This window comes from Primulina eburnea, chromosome 15 (assembly GCF_022965805.1).
Source record: "Primulina eburnea isolate SZY01 chromosome 15, ASM2296580v1, whole genome shotgun sequence".
Lineage (NCBI taxonomy): Eukaryota > Viridiplantae > Streptophyta > Magnoliopsida > Lamiales > Gesneriaceae > Primulina > Primulina eburnea.
This window is the reverse complement of record NC_133115.1, coordinates 32,392,695-32,406,862: the sequence shown is the minus strand read 5'-3', so window position 1 is coordinate 32,406,862 and position 14,168 is coordinate 32,392,695. Positions and strand designations below refer to the sequence as shown.

Genomic DNA, 14,168 nt, shown 5'->3' with positions numbered 1-14,168 from the left:
GTTATTGCATTTTTTTGTTCGTTGATATCGAGAGCTTGTTGTGCCGCTACTCTTGATAGAAGTCGTTGTATCTTAGAGACGATTGTCGTGGACGTGAAGCACTTGTATAGGGCAATATCGTCTTGCGGATAAATGATTTATTCTTGCCTCGTTTCAGAATTTTCGAGAAGGACACCATCTCATACAACAAGAACATCATATTTTGTGTTTGCTATTAAATTTTTTTTTTATACCTATCAACATTATCATTAATTTCAATTCAAATCTTCATCTCCCCTAATAATATTATACATATCATATTGTATTCCAATATAACAAAATGTATTTTAAAGGAGTGATCAAAATTAAATACAGGTAATTTATAAAGCGGAGATTAACTATATAATATTCAATGTATAAGTCAAGTGTGAATGAGCAATAAATGATCATTATGTCGATTATACTACGACTATTGCATAATAAATCATTACATTCAACAAATATAATATATTATAAAAAAATTATAAAACCAAAATTATGAGTGTATTCACTTGAAAAAAAAAACCCAAAATTAGCATATATATTTTTATTATGGAGATTATATCATAATAATTATATATTATATAAAACCAAAACTATGAGTATATTCACTTGAAAAAAAAACCCAAAATTAGCATATATATTTTTATTATGGAGATTATATCATAATAATTATATATTATATACTGGGTAATATCCAAAAAATAATAATAGTAATATTTTTGGGGTTAGCACATAATTATCATAAACCCCTAGGGGGAAAGTGCAATAAAAATCTCCATCTCCCATTTCAAATTTGAATTTCAGGTGGGGCTCGGCACTGCACTGCTCTGTCAATGGAGTTTTTGCGTGTCGCTGTTTACCAATTCCCCAAAACCATAAATTCACAAGCAATTCCATAATTTATGCTCCATTCTTCGCTACTCATCTCGAATCAAAGCTTCAACCATGTCCAACGACGGCTCTTCAACTCGTCCGGCACTGCTGAAGTCACCGCAATATCTAGCAAGTGAAAACGGATTTGAAAGCCCGTCGAATCAAATGCAGTTGACTTCATCAAGATCTCCTCTTATTTCAATCCCTGACCCGTCTCAGTTGCAATCAAGAACTCACAACCAACTTCTTCAGCATTATTTTAAAGAGAAACCGGAATCATCCAGGTGTATTGGCAGCAAAACATTAGAGGCGATTGCGGAGACTGAGCAGATATCTTCGTTTCTGAAAAATCCCAGAGGTTACGCTAAAGGTAAAGCTGCTCATTCTGAACCCAGTTCAGCTCAAAGTACTCCTCAAGTTAGAAGTGGGCCTAAGTTTTCCAACTTCAGTTCTGCTTCGAGTGGTGGTACGCTCACCAGGGTGCTTTGTCCATTAGGCAGTGTAAGAGGAAGAGGAGGGGTTTGCCCGCGGGTTTCTAGGAGGATTTCAATATCAGATCCAGAACAGTTACTGGTTCAGGTTCCACAATTTGAGCTTGACGAGGACCCAGGGTTTTGGGAGAATCATAATGTGCAGGTCAGTTTTAACATGAATTCACTATTCATCCGGTCATATTTTTTGATGTTGTTGTACTGTTTGGAACTGCCGAGTTCGTGGGCCAGGGATGTCTAATTTACCTTCTTTTTTTTCTTCTTCTTCTTCTTGGTTTTTTAAGAGCATTTGGTGTTTGTTTTAATCTTCGTTGTTGAATGCAGGTTTTCATTCGGATTAGACCATTGAATAATAACGAAATTGTTTCACAAGGGTATGGGAGATGCGTGAGGCAAGAGAGTTCACAGTCGGTAGTTTGGTTAGGTCATCCCGAAACTAGATTTACATTTGATCACATTGCTTGTGAAAGTACATCACAGGTGCCCGTCTCTCGTGTACTTTTTGATATGTTGCTACATTTAATGTGAAACTTATTCTTATAATGACAGCCATTGTTAATTTCAGTTAAAAATCTTTAGAAATTTACGAGAAATTGCATGACCAAATATGTTCAGGAAAAGCTATTCAGAGTTGTGGGATTGCCCATGGTGGATAATTGCATGTCCGGGTATAACAGCTGCATGTTTGCTTATGGACAGGTAGACATATTTGAGACATTTTGTTGTTGGACAATGATTATAAGTCAGCCTTGATTGATCATAGAATACTTAAAAACTTATTGCAGACAGGTAGTGGAAAGACCTATACTATGATGGGTGAAACTGATAAGATGAATGAAAAGCTCAGTGCTGATCGTGGCATTACTTACCGTACATTCGAGTACCTATTCACGAGGATTACAAAGGTCAGACAGTGATGATATTTACTTATTTGGTGAATCTTATACTTTTCCTGGTTGCTAAATACCACTTGTGGCCATCTTTAAGGAAGAAGAGGACAGGAAGAACGAAAGATTAAGTTATAGCTGCAAATGTTCTTTTCTAGAGATATATAATGAGCAAATAACGGACCTTCTCGAGCCTTTGTCCACTAATCTCCAGGTAATTTAAATTTATCCCGATGAACTCAATTTGTATGGTTAAATTTTCAAGTACCGAATTTTTCTACTAAACTTTAATTAATATAGCTCAGAGAAGATTTGAAGAAAGGGGTATATGTTGAAAACCTTACCGAGTACAGTGTTAGAACAGCGAATGAAGTTCTCAAACTTTTGCAACAGGTGATGCTCAAAATTGAATATTCTCGAATATTAATCTTTGATCATTCGTTATTTTGAAAAACAGTTGGCTATTCCTTTATCTGGCATAGGGTGCTGCAAATAGGAAAATAGCAGCAACTCATATGAACAGTGAGAGCAGCCGATCCCACAGTGTCTTTACTTGCATAATTGAGAGCCGGTGGGAGAAAGATTCCACGGTCCACCTTAGGTTTGGAAGATTGAATCTAGTAGATCTTGCTGGTTCTGAGAGGTAACAACTGATGTCATGAACAGATCTTCGTTACGAGGCAGTAATCACATATGAAATTTTGTTTTGATAGGCAGAAAAGCTCTGGGGCAGAAGGAGATCGTTTGAAAGAAGCAGCAAATATAAATAAGTCTCTTTCAACTCTGGGGTAGAAGTTTCTGAACTCATTCCAATTCTAATTCTGCCATCAAATTTTCCTTTTGGTTTTGTCTGAATGAATATTTGGACATATAAACAAATACTATCTTCATCTTGTATGCCATCAATGTCCCTCCTGGTTTTTGGGAACTATTGCATGTTATAGCCTTCTCCTTCCTTTCAGGTTAGTTTACCTAGTTATTGTCAGATTCACAGAGTTCATGACTAGAAATTAATATGCATTCAAATTTCAAACATCTATAGGACAAGCGGATCCTGAAATGTTAGATTGTTAAGATTCTAAACAAACAAGATGATGTCTAGATCATAATATTTCAAATAAACAAACAACTCGTCAGCTTGGCAAGCTTTATTACAGAGATGTATACGATTGAAGCATGGAGAACTGTGCCAATTCGGTAGAACGTGCTATGTTGCTCAATTGTGGATATATTTTGGTTCCATTAATATTGTAGCGATAACTGTCAATCCGATATTGCCTCCGGAAGAAACTTTCCTCAGTTGAGTTTTATTGCTCATTTGCTTGTTTAGCTGAGCCATAGTGATGCTGTATCGATATTCTGATTTTTTCATTAACTGTACCTTTAGAATGGTAATAATGTCTCTGGTGGATCTGGCGCATGGGAAACATCGACATGTACCCTACAGAGACTCTAGACTAACGTTTCTTCTTCAGGTCAGAAAGCAAGCATCATGAGCTTCTGTTGATATGTATGTTTTGTTGTGATATACACCTCTATGGATGCAGGACTCTCTGGGTGGAAATTCAAAAAGAACAATAATTGCAAACATCAGCCCATCTACCTGGTATAGTAATTATATCAGTTTTAAATGGACGAGTCCAGTGGGCTTTTTCGAAAACAATGTCTTATCACAATTTTCTTTTCATTTTACAGCTCCGCATACGAGACTTTAAGCACTTTGAAATTTGCACAACGTGCCAAGCTTATTCAGAATAATGTATAGATTTTGATTGAGCTTATTTTCAGTGGAAGGATGAGGCTTTTTATGTTATTCTTTACTGATGCCTTGGTTTGTTTTCAGGCTAAAATAAATGAAGATGCTTCAGGGGATGTCATTGCATTGCAGCACCAAATCCAACAATTAAAGGTGGAAATTTGTTACATGAGTATTCACATGTAATCTTTGGCACCATGAAGCTAGTAATTTGTTCATTTATCACATAAACAGGGTCAGTTGTCATTCCTGATGAAGTATCAACATGCTTCACTGAAACCTATAGATTTTGCTCCAGATTCTGAAAATTATAGCCTGGGTTACTTTCCTGGAAGGTACGAGACATTTGATGAAACCAATGTGTATGGCAAGCATAAGATTCCAAAGGGAGGAATTAGGAAGGTATCACTCAACTCCAAGATAAACTTTGTTCCAACACAGTTGATAATCACGGAGTTTAACCAAATAAATTGTTTGTAGCAGACGAAGTACTTGGAAGATACCTTAAGTGGTGCCCTGCATCGAGAGAAGTTGACTGAGATGGATGTCAAAAGACTGAAAGCTGAAATTGAACGGATGAATAATTTGGTTTGTCAAGTCCACTTTCTAGACCTCTTATGCCTTCACTTCATTTTCTAGTAAATGACAGTTTAAAATCTGTTGGAAGGTTCATCAGCAAGAAGAAGAAGCTCAGCGTACCAAATTGATGCTCAGACTCCGAGATGAAAAGATACAACACTTGGAATCATTGTTGGATGGGCCAGTCTGTGCTGATAAATTTTATCAGGATGAAAACACTGCTTTACGAGAAGAAATTAAGCAGCTTCAAGAAAAAATTGATAGGAATCCAGAAGTAGATCGACTAGAACTGGAGAATTTCAGACTGCGAGAGCAAATTCGACTGTAACAATCATGAATGCATGTTCAATATTTCGGTGGGCTCGGTTTATACCCTTTAAAGATCGATCATTTTCCATTATTACAGGTATCGAGATTTTTCTGAACAAGGAGAGAGAGAGAGATTGCTTGATGAAATATCTGGATTACACAGTCAGGTCTGGTGAAATTATTGCATAATATAAATCCAAATGTTCACCTCAATCCACTTTGATATTTTTTATACTTTGTCCTGCATATATGAAGCTTCTAGAATTACTCGAAGTCGATAAAAGTTGTGCAAACCAACAGTGCCCTTCAACAAAGGTAAAATAGGTTAATGATTAATCACACTGCAACTCTTCAATCAAATTGCTGTATTTTGGGTATTTTTTGTTGTCCCCAATCTTAGATTTGCACAAAAACACAGGGACTTGAAGTTGAAAGAGAGTTGCAAAGGTGCAAGGAAATGAATACCGAACTAATTAGGTGAATCTGCCTGACTCAAGCTTCATTGCCTATACGCGCTCTCTAAATTTGAACAACACTACATTTGAACCATTGAAGTATCTCGAGTTCTTACTGTTGAGCGTTGATATCGCTCATCTTCATTCCTTTCTTGATTCATCTTCTTGTGTTAGTTTTCTTCAGCCATTTAAGGAAGCTAATGATAGTTTCAGATAAGAATTTAATTAACTATTATTATTCTAAAAATTTTCTTTGTTTGTCTAATTTGTCATGCATGGATAAGTGGTAAGTGACAGGAAGTCAATGAATCTTATTCCCTTCCAACAATGATAATATATCGTTTACAAACTAAAATTAACATATCGTTTCCAAAATAAAATCCCCCAAAACATAATTAGGAAATGTCTCCTTATACATGGAAAGAAAAACCTCAAAGAATATTTTTTCCTTTGTTCTATCCTAAACTTTTCGGGCCCTTCTACTGTATACCATTAGTTTTGAACTGCTTGGGCCTTCACCTTGGTCCGTAACAGTGAACCATTATCGTACTCTTGTATTGTAACGTGGCATGGCTTGTCCCACGTCACTTGTGAAAAACCCGCCTTATGGATTTATAACTTCTTGAGCACCTTATAACAAGATTGTAATGCGTCATGGTTCGTCCCAAATCGCTTGTGAAAACCTTGTCTTGTGGGTTCATAACATAACCTTTTGGATACCCTCCCCTCAATAGCTAGCTTTTTGATAGTGAGTTCTACCCAAGGGTTGTATAGTATCAGACCATTCGTTCCTCATTCCGGTGGGGTGAGGAGGGCTGCTACCCCCATACATGTGTGGTCCGCGAAGTCATGGCTGCTCACATGCGCATGGGTTCCACGAAGTAACCAACCGTCGTGGACGTCGGTTCTGAAAAAGGATGGATTGTAACGTGTCATGGTTCGTCCCACATCACTTGTGAAAAGGTTGTCGTGCGGGTTTATAAACTCTTGGGCACCGTCCCTTCAATAGCTAACTTTTGAGATAGAGTTCTACTAAAGGGTTGTAACAACTCCATTTAGTATGCCCCCTATTTTACACTATCAAGAAAGCAATAGCCCCACATTCATAGAAATGTTACTCTTTTTGTAACACAAGTTGGACTACTAATCTACTATCATTGAGTCAGAACTTATGGTACTTATGGTGTTTATTTTCTGTTAGATCGTAATCAAATTTACTAGTAATAGCTGGTCATGTACTTTTATTTTGTCGATTGTTCTTTCTGTAAACATTATGCTTTTCAGGGAAGTTGATGAATTACAACTACAACTTGGAAATAGCATGAACTGCAACCAAGATACTTTCGACTCGGTAAGGACAAATTCTATGCACTTTCCCAAATAAGTGCTAATATGTGTTCATTGTTTGGAATTAAATATATCCGTATAACATGTGAACGAAAATACAATGGTCATGAGTGGTGCTCATTTCATAGTAGGTAGTGTAACTTACAATGCAGATGAAGCACGTAGACTGTAGGTGATAAATTCCTTTTAATCACAATAACTGAAGAAAATGAACATTTTGACTAAATCATTTTTTTTGCTGCATCTCCGTGATATTTTCTAACTATGTTGCAGATTGAGAATAGTTTACCGAGTGAAAATTTAGTCGATGAGGCTACTTCCAGCAACGATCAATATGATGAATTTTATCATGATGCAAATGGTCAGAATATAAAGTTGAACTGTGACAATGTCCACAAACAGTTGATGGGTGCACAATCTTTGCTTAAAACCTTGAAATTGTGGCATGTCCAGCTGGATAAAGAACCAGAGTCTGTGCAGCCAAGAAATGAGAAGGGGATAAAAATACAGGATAATGGGGAAATTATGATGAGAGAACTCGAGGACAAATGTAAGGGCTATGACCGAGATATTTCTGGTTCAGGAAATAAAAATCCAAATGCTGCAATTGAGGGCAAAGAAGCCACTGGCATTGTGACTTTGCAAGCAAAGTTGGATGAGTTGTGTGGGGAACTCAAGGAAGCACAAATACTTAATGGGCAATACATAAGAGAACATACAACATGGCTATCTAAGGATTACGAAACTAAATTAGTTCAAAATGAGGTCGAATTTGAGGCAGCCAAAGCTATAATTCATTTACAAGAAGAGATGGATAGGCTTCAAAAAGACTTTCAAATGCGTTTATGCTCCTTGACTCAACAGAATTCAAATCTTGAAAGCAGCATATCAAATAAGGAGGAAGAACTAAAATATGTCTGTTCAAAGTGGGAAAGTGCAACTTTGGAGCTAACCACCTTTCTCATTGATGGTTCTAGATCCCTAGGAGATGCCGCTCGCCAAATAACAAGTATTTCTCATTCCTTTCCGAGTGCCAATGGTTGGGTCGGTGAACATGTTGAGAGAGCTGCTAAAATTTGTGTTGAAAAGGAACAAACTATTCTGCTACTGCAAAAGAGTTTGGAAGATGCACAAAAAAATGTGTTGCAAATGGAACAAAAACTATATTCCTTGAAGGGTGCGACGGTTGTGCTTACTAAGTATCAGCAATCTGAAAATTATTTAAGTGGAGAGAAATTACAGTGCTTTAAAATATCAGATGATTCAACTGATGCAAAAGAATTTCCAGAAAGGAAACCTTTACCAAAAGAGGGCCAAATTACTGAAAATCAGGCTTATGGTGCTTTATTAGCGGAAAATGTGCTCTCTAAATTTTCCATAGACAATATCAGAGGAAGTGCCGACACAATTATATCTTTAACTCATAAAAATGCTTTTGGAAGTGGAGATGTTGACACTGATGCTGCATCGGCAAATCTGAGTCTATCAGAGACTGAAGAAGCAGTGAATGGTTCTTGTATCAATGACCAGTTGAGTTCTATGACTGCATGCTTTCACCAAGCTATGAATAAGCTTTTCCATGTGGATTCAACAGAATCTTTGGTAGAGATGGATGGATGGAACCCTGATTGTTCAAATTCATGCTCCGATTCTTCAGTTCAAAGTGCAGGTGATGGGGATAAGTCTTCTTCAAGCAATAGATATGGATGTGGAAACAAACTAACTGAACAAATTCTTGAACCAAGGCCTGATGAAGTAACACAATTTAGCCATAATACTGCATGTTTACTTTTCAAGAAGGAATTCACAAAAGCTTACAAAACTTTTGGCAAGCTAAAGGAGTTCGTGGCAGTTTCTGTTCATGAAAAAAATCAGAGTTGTGCTGCTGAGGCTTTAAAATTGTCTAATCAGGATGCAATAGAGAACAGCATTAAGCGACTCGGAGATGTACATGATCAACATGCTAGCCGAAGAGTCGACAGCAGCAGCCAAAAATTGGGGGAGGTGAGATAATATCGAGTATTTTTATACACGCTTCAAAATATAATGTGTTCACTTTTTCCATGCTTTATTTCATTACAATATTGTGTTACATGCAGTTGGAAGATGAAGGATATAACTTCTTGACCAAACTTGAAGAGGCTTACGAAACCATGGAAGAAGCTGATTACATATTAAAAGCAATGCTAAAGGCAAATGAAAAGGCAAATATGATGACAGAAATGTGGAAGCAATCAGGAAAGGAATTAATGGCAGATAAAGAAAACTTGATTGAAGAGATACAACAGCTAAAATTCTGTATACTTCTGAAAGATGGAGAAAATGAAGTATTGCGAGATCAGATCCAGTTTAGCTTTATAGAAATAGCTAACATCTTAACTTCGCTTGAAGACTTTTTCATTCAAATGCAAACAGCTTTGGGGTTATCAGCATGCAGTGATGCCAATAAAGTTGTTGAAGAGACACGATCTTTCTTCTGCAGATCTAAATCATGGTTGGATGCCTTGTTTTGCAAGGCATTACAGAGCGATATCAGCATGCTTGTCTTACAGTGCCGAATGGGGGAGTACGTTCACAGATTCAGAAGAATTAACAAAATTACAAAGGCTGATAGATCTCCACTCCAAGAGCATTATTTAAATACAAATAAACTTGGAATTAGTAATATAAGTTGGGATGACAACACTACTTCTCATCCTGTTAAATGTCAAAGTGAAGGAGATCATGCTGCAGATAAGTCGGGAACAGAAATTAAAGAGTTCGACCCAGTCCATATTGACACTGTGAATAAAAACTCCAAACTCAAGAGGGAGCTGGAACGAAAAGATATCTTACTGAAAGGGTTACTGTTTGACTTCAGCTTGCTACAAGAATTAGCCTCCCACAGGAAAGACATTAAGGATGAAATTGAAAAATTAATTCTTGCATCAAACGAAGTCCAGAATGAGCTACAGATCAAAAGAGCTCTGCTTGATGACATGCAAGCCAAGAATGCAAAAGTTGAAGACCGAATGGCTGAAGCTGCGCTAGCTCTATTTAACTCAAAATCTGAATTAGATCAGGCAACAGAAATGTCGAATGTTTTGTCCGAGCAAAATGTGGAGTTAAAAGTTCTTTTGAAAGATCTTTATCTGAAAAACTCTGAGGCAGAGCAGCTGGTAGAAGAGCAAAGAGAAGCTATCAAAAATTTGGAAAAAGAAATTATTCGTTTATCTTCATCGCCAGAGAAACATTTAGTGCCTTCAACGGAAGATGTTGAAAAATCTTTAACAAGAGTGACTGCAGAGAGAGACCAACTTTTTGAAAAACTCTGTTCTTTGCAAGACAGGCTCGATATGGCATGTGCATTAGCTGATGAGAACCAAGCTGTAGCTGCAGAAGCCCGTCAGGTACGTCATTTTGGGTAGCTTTTTGAGATTGTGGAGTCGATTCAGGGTACTTCTGAATTCAACCTGAATTCCATAGGAGTCGGAGGGAAGTAAAATGTATGCTGAGCAAAAGGAAGAGGAAGTCAAGATTTTAGAACGATCTGTCGAGGAGCTTGAATGCACCATAAATGTTTTAGAAAAAAAAGTAAGTTTAGTGCTCTCTTTTCTAGAGAACTACGCTGCATTATCATTTTTTTAACTCTCGAGGATAATTTCGTAATGTTATGTTCTGACATTATATTACCCGTTGAAGAATTGCTTTGTTCAATATTTTGTATATATTTTACACATTTAAGGTACAAGAAATGGAGGAAGAGATACAAAAACATTGCACGATAAAAGATACACTAGAATTGGAACTTCAAGCACTTAGACGCAGATTATCAACTGTGGAGGATTTTACTGGAGGCATGCAATCAGATAGCACGAATTCGGTTTTGATCGAAGATCAACTTTCAAGGTTCATAAAATCTGTGATTTTTTCTGCATATTGTTATTCACCTTCAAAATCATTTCAAGTAGTCATACTATTCTGTTTTCAGTAAATTGCACATCAAAGCATTCGAGGCTAATGAGGCCCATTGCCGAATAAGATTTCTTGAAGAGAAGAACGCTGAACAAGATCACAAGGTTTGGTTATGATTAGCTTTTATTACGCAATCCATACTGTTAAATTTTCCTTGTATTCTAATGTAAACTGCATGTTTATACTTCAGATCAATCAATTCAAAGATTATATCTCTGAACTTGTATTGCATGCTGAAGCACAGGCATCACAGTACCAACAGAAGGTAAATAAATTATCATAAACCTTATATGAGTTGGTTCTTATTGGAATTTCGGATTTCACTCCCTCTTTTGGTTGACATTACTTTTCTTTAATTGATATCTGATCTTGAAGTCAACATAGTGCTTAATGATCGTTTGGCTTGCTGCTTTTTCAACTTGGGACAAATTAGTGGCCTAGAACTCATTCATGGTATCAAAGTTTTCTGAGTGCTGAAAGATGAATGTGGAATATTTACTGCAAGGGAGAAGAGAATTAAAAATTGGCATCCACGTGGGAAAATGCATTAGTTATAATCAACGCACAAAAATTTACATTTACTTTGGCTGTTATTTTATACTTTTTCAATTCTAATCATGTCAATTACAAGCAACCGCATTCTGTATTATGCACAGTACAAGAACTTGGAAGCAATGGTTCGTGAAGTTAAACCAGAACTGTTTGTATCTGTTGGGCCAACTATAGAAAGTGCTGATAAAATTTCAACAAAAACAAGGGGTTCTAGTTCACCATTCAGATGCATTGCTAGTTTGGTCCAGCAAGTGAATCAAGAAAAGGATCGGGAGCTGTCAAATGCTAGACTTCAAATTGAAGAGCTTGAGGCACTGGTAGCCAGTAAGCATAAAGAGGTAATACACTGTTGTTGTGAGTTGTGAAAGATATTTGATGGTCCCATCAGCCATAACTTAGATGAACACATTTCTTAACTTTGAGATCATGAAGTGATATCTGTGTAGTTTGATTTAGTACAAGATATTCTTGAGTAGCAAATTTCGTTTTTAGCTGATGCAGTTTTAGCCATGTTCCCTTTACTATTGGGTGGCCTGTGGCGCTTCTTGTTTTATCCTGATGGTTTGGGATGCTGTAAAATGATTTTTAGGTCTTGACTCTTGAGAAACCCCTTCATGCGCTCCATCTTTTTGGAATTTATTTTCCTGTAATTTGTCCATTAACACGGTAACCGCTAATGTATACTCATTCAGGTATGCATGCTGAATACCAGACTAGCCACTGCAGAAAGCATGACACATGATGTCATCAGGGATTTACTCAGTGTTAAGCTGGACATCACCAATTACGCTGTAAGTTCAGGCCCAAGCAAAATAATGTTCATGTTTTCTTTTATCAATATAACAGTTTGCATATTTCGCAAAATTCTTGTTATAGAACATAGTTGACAAGCATCAACTTCAAAAGCTTATTAAGGAGGCTCAACATCAGAGACGAGAATTTGCTGTGATGGTACTGTTTTACTTTCATTTTTTTGAAAAAACTATAGCTTCATGATTCACATGCATATTTCCTGTCACTAGGAGCAAGAAATTGTCAACCTGAGGAGTCATATTGATGAATTACATGAAGATAAAGAAAGGTGATTGATGCTGTTTAAAACGAATCCTTCCGAAATACTCCATTTTACATTGTTTTTTATTAAACCGACAATTACTAGGATTAATAGTGTTGATGTGACCATGACATTAATAAGGTTGATTTTTTATATTTTGCTACAGATGTATTATAGAAGTCAATAAAAGCAAAGCAGACCAACTTGGTTTGCAGATTATGCTGGAACAACTACAACAACGAAACCAGATGTTGATTGCACAAAACGACATGCTGAAGGTACAAGTGGCGCTATTTATCTTAGTGATGGGGGAGAGGAAGATGGTGGTCGACAGGGGGTGGCTCCCCTTCCCTCTTAAATTTTCTAATGTCCATATATAATTTTATATATGCTCGTTTTCCTTTACTTTCATTATCTAGTTTCACACCAACCCAAATGAATGCTCTGGTTTTGCTACTGATATATCTGAATCACAATAAGTCACTATAAATGTTGTCAAATGATGTGACGAGACCAAATTTTTTGTCTTGATACTCTTGCAGATAGACAAGAGTAACCTACAGAAGAAGGTTGTCGAATTAGACGAAATGGTGAAGAAGCTATTCAGAATGCAAGACGGCCAACACCATAATCAACAGCAAACAAATAGCTTGTTGATGTGGCCATTTGAGTTAGATCTTGATGAGAGGTTGGCACGTTCACAGAAAGTTCTTTCAAGGATCAATAATGAATTTGCTCAGTATCGTAGACCTGAGGACAAACTGGAGAGCCGTGGTAAAGAAAAAAGGTTTAGGTAGATGGTGACTACTTACTGAGAAAAATTATATTTTGATGCAGTACTACAGTCAAAAAAAGAAAAGAAAAGAAAGAAAGAAAGAAAGAAAGTTTGACTGTTGGTAGGGAGCAGAAGCCCTACTTTGCGTGTTGATAATGTATGGCAGATAGGTAATTACATTGGTCATTGATCAGTTATTTAGAAGGCTTAACCCAATCCATTTGTAGTAGCAATGTGCCAGGAAAGTGAAAGCTTTCCTACGTCTCTGGAGGAATTCTTTTTTTCCCATGTCTCTGAAAGTCATGTTACATTGATTTGGAAGTAGTTGAATGTTGGATGCACTGATTTGGAAGTAGTTGGAATGTCGGATGCATTCAGAAATGTCTTTTGCTTGTAATCTTCAATCTTCTAAATTACACTCTGATTCCTGACTCATTTGGCCAAAAGTGTCCAAACAACTGCATAATTCACACCTAGAGTTGAGTTTAAATCATTTAGTATTGGTGTGATAATATTATTATAATGTGGATGTACTAAAAAAAGATGCCTCGTGTTGAAATGAGGTAAAACAATTCCAAAACTACTATTTGCATTGCTCATAAAATAGACTGCCGCTAAAGTACTCGTTTGTCTTTCAAATAGGTTCAAACCAACATCCCGCAGAGATATCAATTAGGATAACAATTAGGGAGCGTTTGGTTCGGCGGTATTATTTTTTTTATCCTGCTTAGTCAGCTGTTTGATACGCGTGATTATTTAATCAAGTCAATATCTCTTATGAATGATTAAGTTATATTAGGTACGTTAAAATAATATCTCCTCACCCCCTAGGATTATTTATCCAACTCTTAATACCTCGTATTTTTTCAATTTTACCCTTCTCTTATATTCAAACTCACCACAACTTCCCGCCACCGACCGTCGCCACGATCGTCGCCGGCCGACCGCCGACGGACCGCCGGCTCCGGCGCGGACCATTTCCGACGCCGGTCGATTTTTCCGGACGGCCGTTTCCGGCCGCCGCCGCCGCCGCCGCCGCCGCCGCGAAGGAGAAGGGCAATTTTGTCTTTTCATCAGAAAATTCAAAATTATCCTACACTTAAAAATCTTACCAA

General features: G+C 37.0%; 1 protein-coding gene across 3 annotated transcripts; it reads left to right on the top strand.

The window, feature by feature from the left end:
* Positions 1–714: 714 nt before the first annotated feature.
* Positions 715–13,519, top strand: LOC140813665 (kinesin-like protein KIN-12C). Of its 3 annotated transcripts, XM_073172299.1 has the most exons (32): positions 715–1,264; positions 1,391–1,530; positions 1,710–1,865; positions 2,001–2,084; positions 2,171–2,290; positions 2,373–2,486; positions 2,573–2,665; positions 2,755–2,915; positions 2,986–3,060; positions 3,660–3,747; positions 3,820–3,878; positions 3,968–4,031; positions 4,116–4,181; positions 4,263–4,430; positions 4,509–4,616; positions 4,696–4,931; positions 5,014–5,083; positions 5,172–5,231; positions 5,335–5,393; positions 6,656–6,722; positions 6,992–8,722; positions 8,818–10,107; positions 10,184–10,291; positions 10,443–10,606; positions 10,689–10,776; positions 10,863–10,937; positions 11,329–11,562; positions 11,917–12,015; positions 12,101–12,175; positions 12,247–12,305; positions 12,445–12,556; positions 12,821–13,519. In XM_073172299.1, exons 1-32 carry the CDS (start codon positions 967–969, stop codon positions 13,073–13,075), a joined length of 6,576 nt encoding a protein of 2,191 aa, XP_073028400.1. In that variant the 5' UTR covers positions 715–966; the 3' UTR covers positions 13,076–13,519. The 3 variants fall into 3 exon arrangements, with proteins under 3 accessions (XP_073028400.1, XP_073028399.1, XP_073028398.1); XM_073172298.1 differs by having other exon boundaries at positions 715–1,530; positions 4,512–4,616; XM_073172297.1 differs by having other exon boundaries at positions 715–1,530.
* Positions 13,520–14,168: the final 649 nt, after the last annotated feature.

Coding starts and splice junctions, on each gene's coding strand:
- LOC140813665 (XM_073172297.1), top strand. CDS start 967: ATGTCCAACGACGGCTCTTCAACTCGTCCGGCACTGCTGAAGTCACCG. Junction 1,531..1,709: donor GGGAGAATCATAATGTGCAG/GTCAGTTTTAAC, acceptor TGTTGAATGCAG/GTTTTCATTCGGATTAGACC. Junction 4,932..5,013: donor CTGCGAGAGCAAATTCGACT/GTAACAATCATG, acceptor CCATTATTACAG/GTATCGAGATTTTTCTGAAC.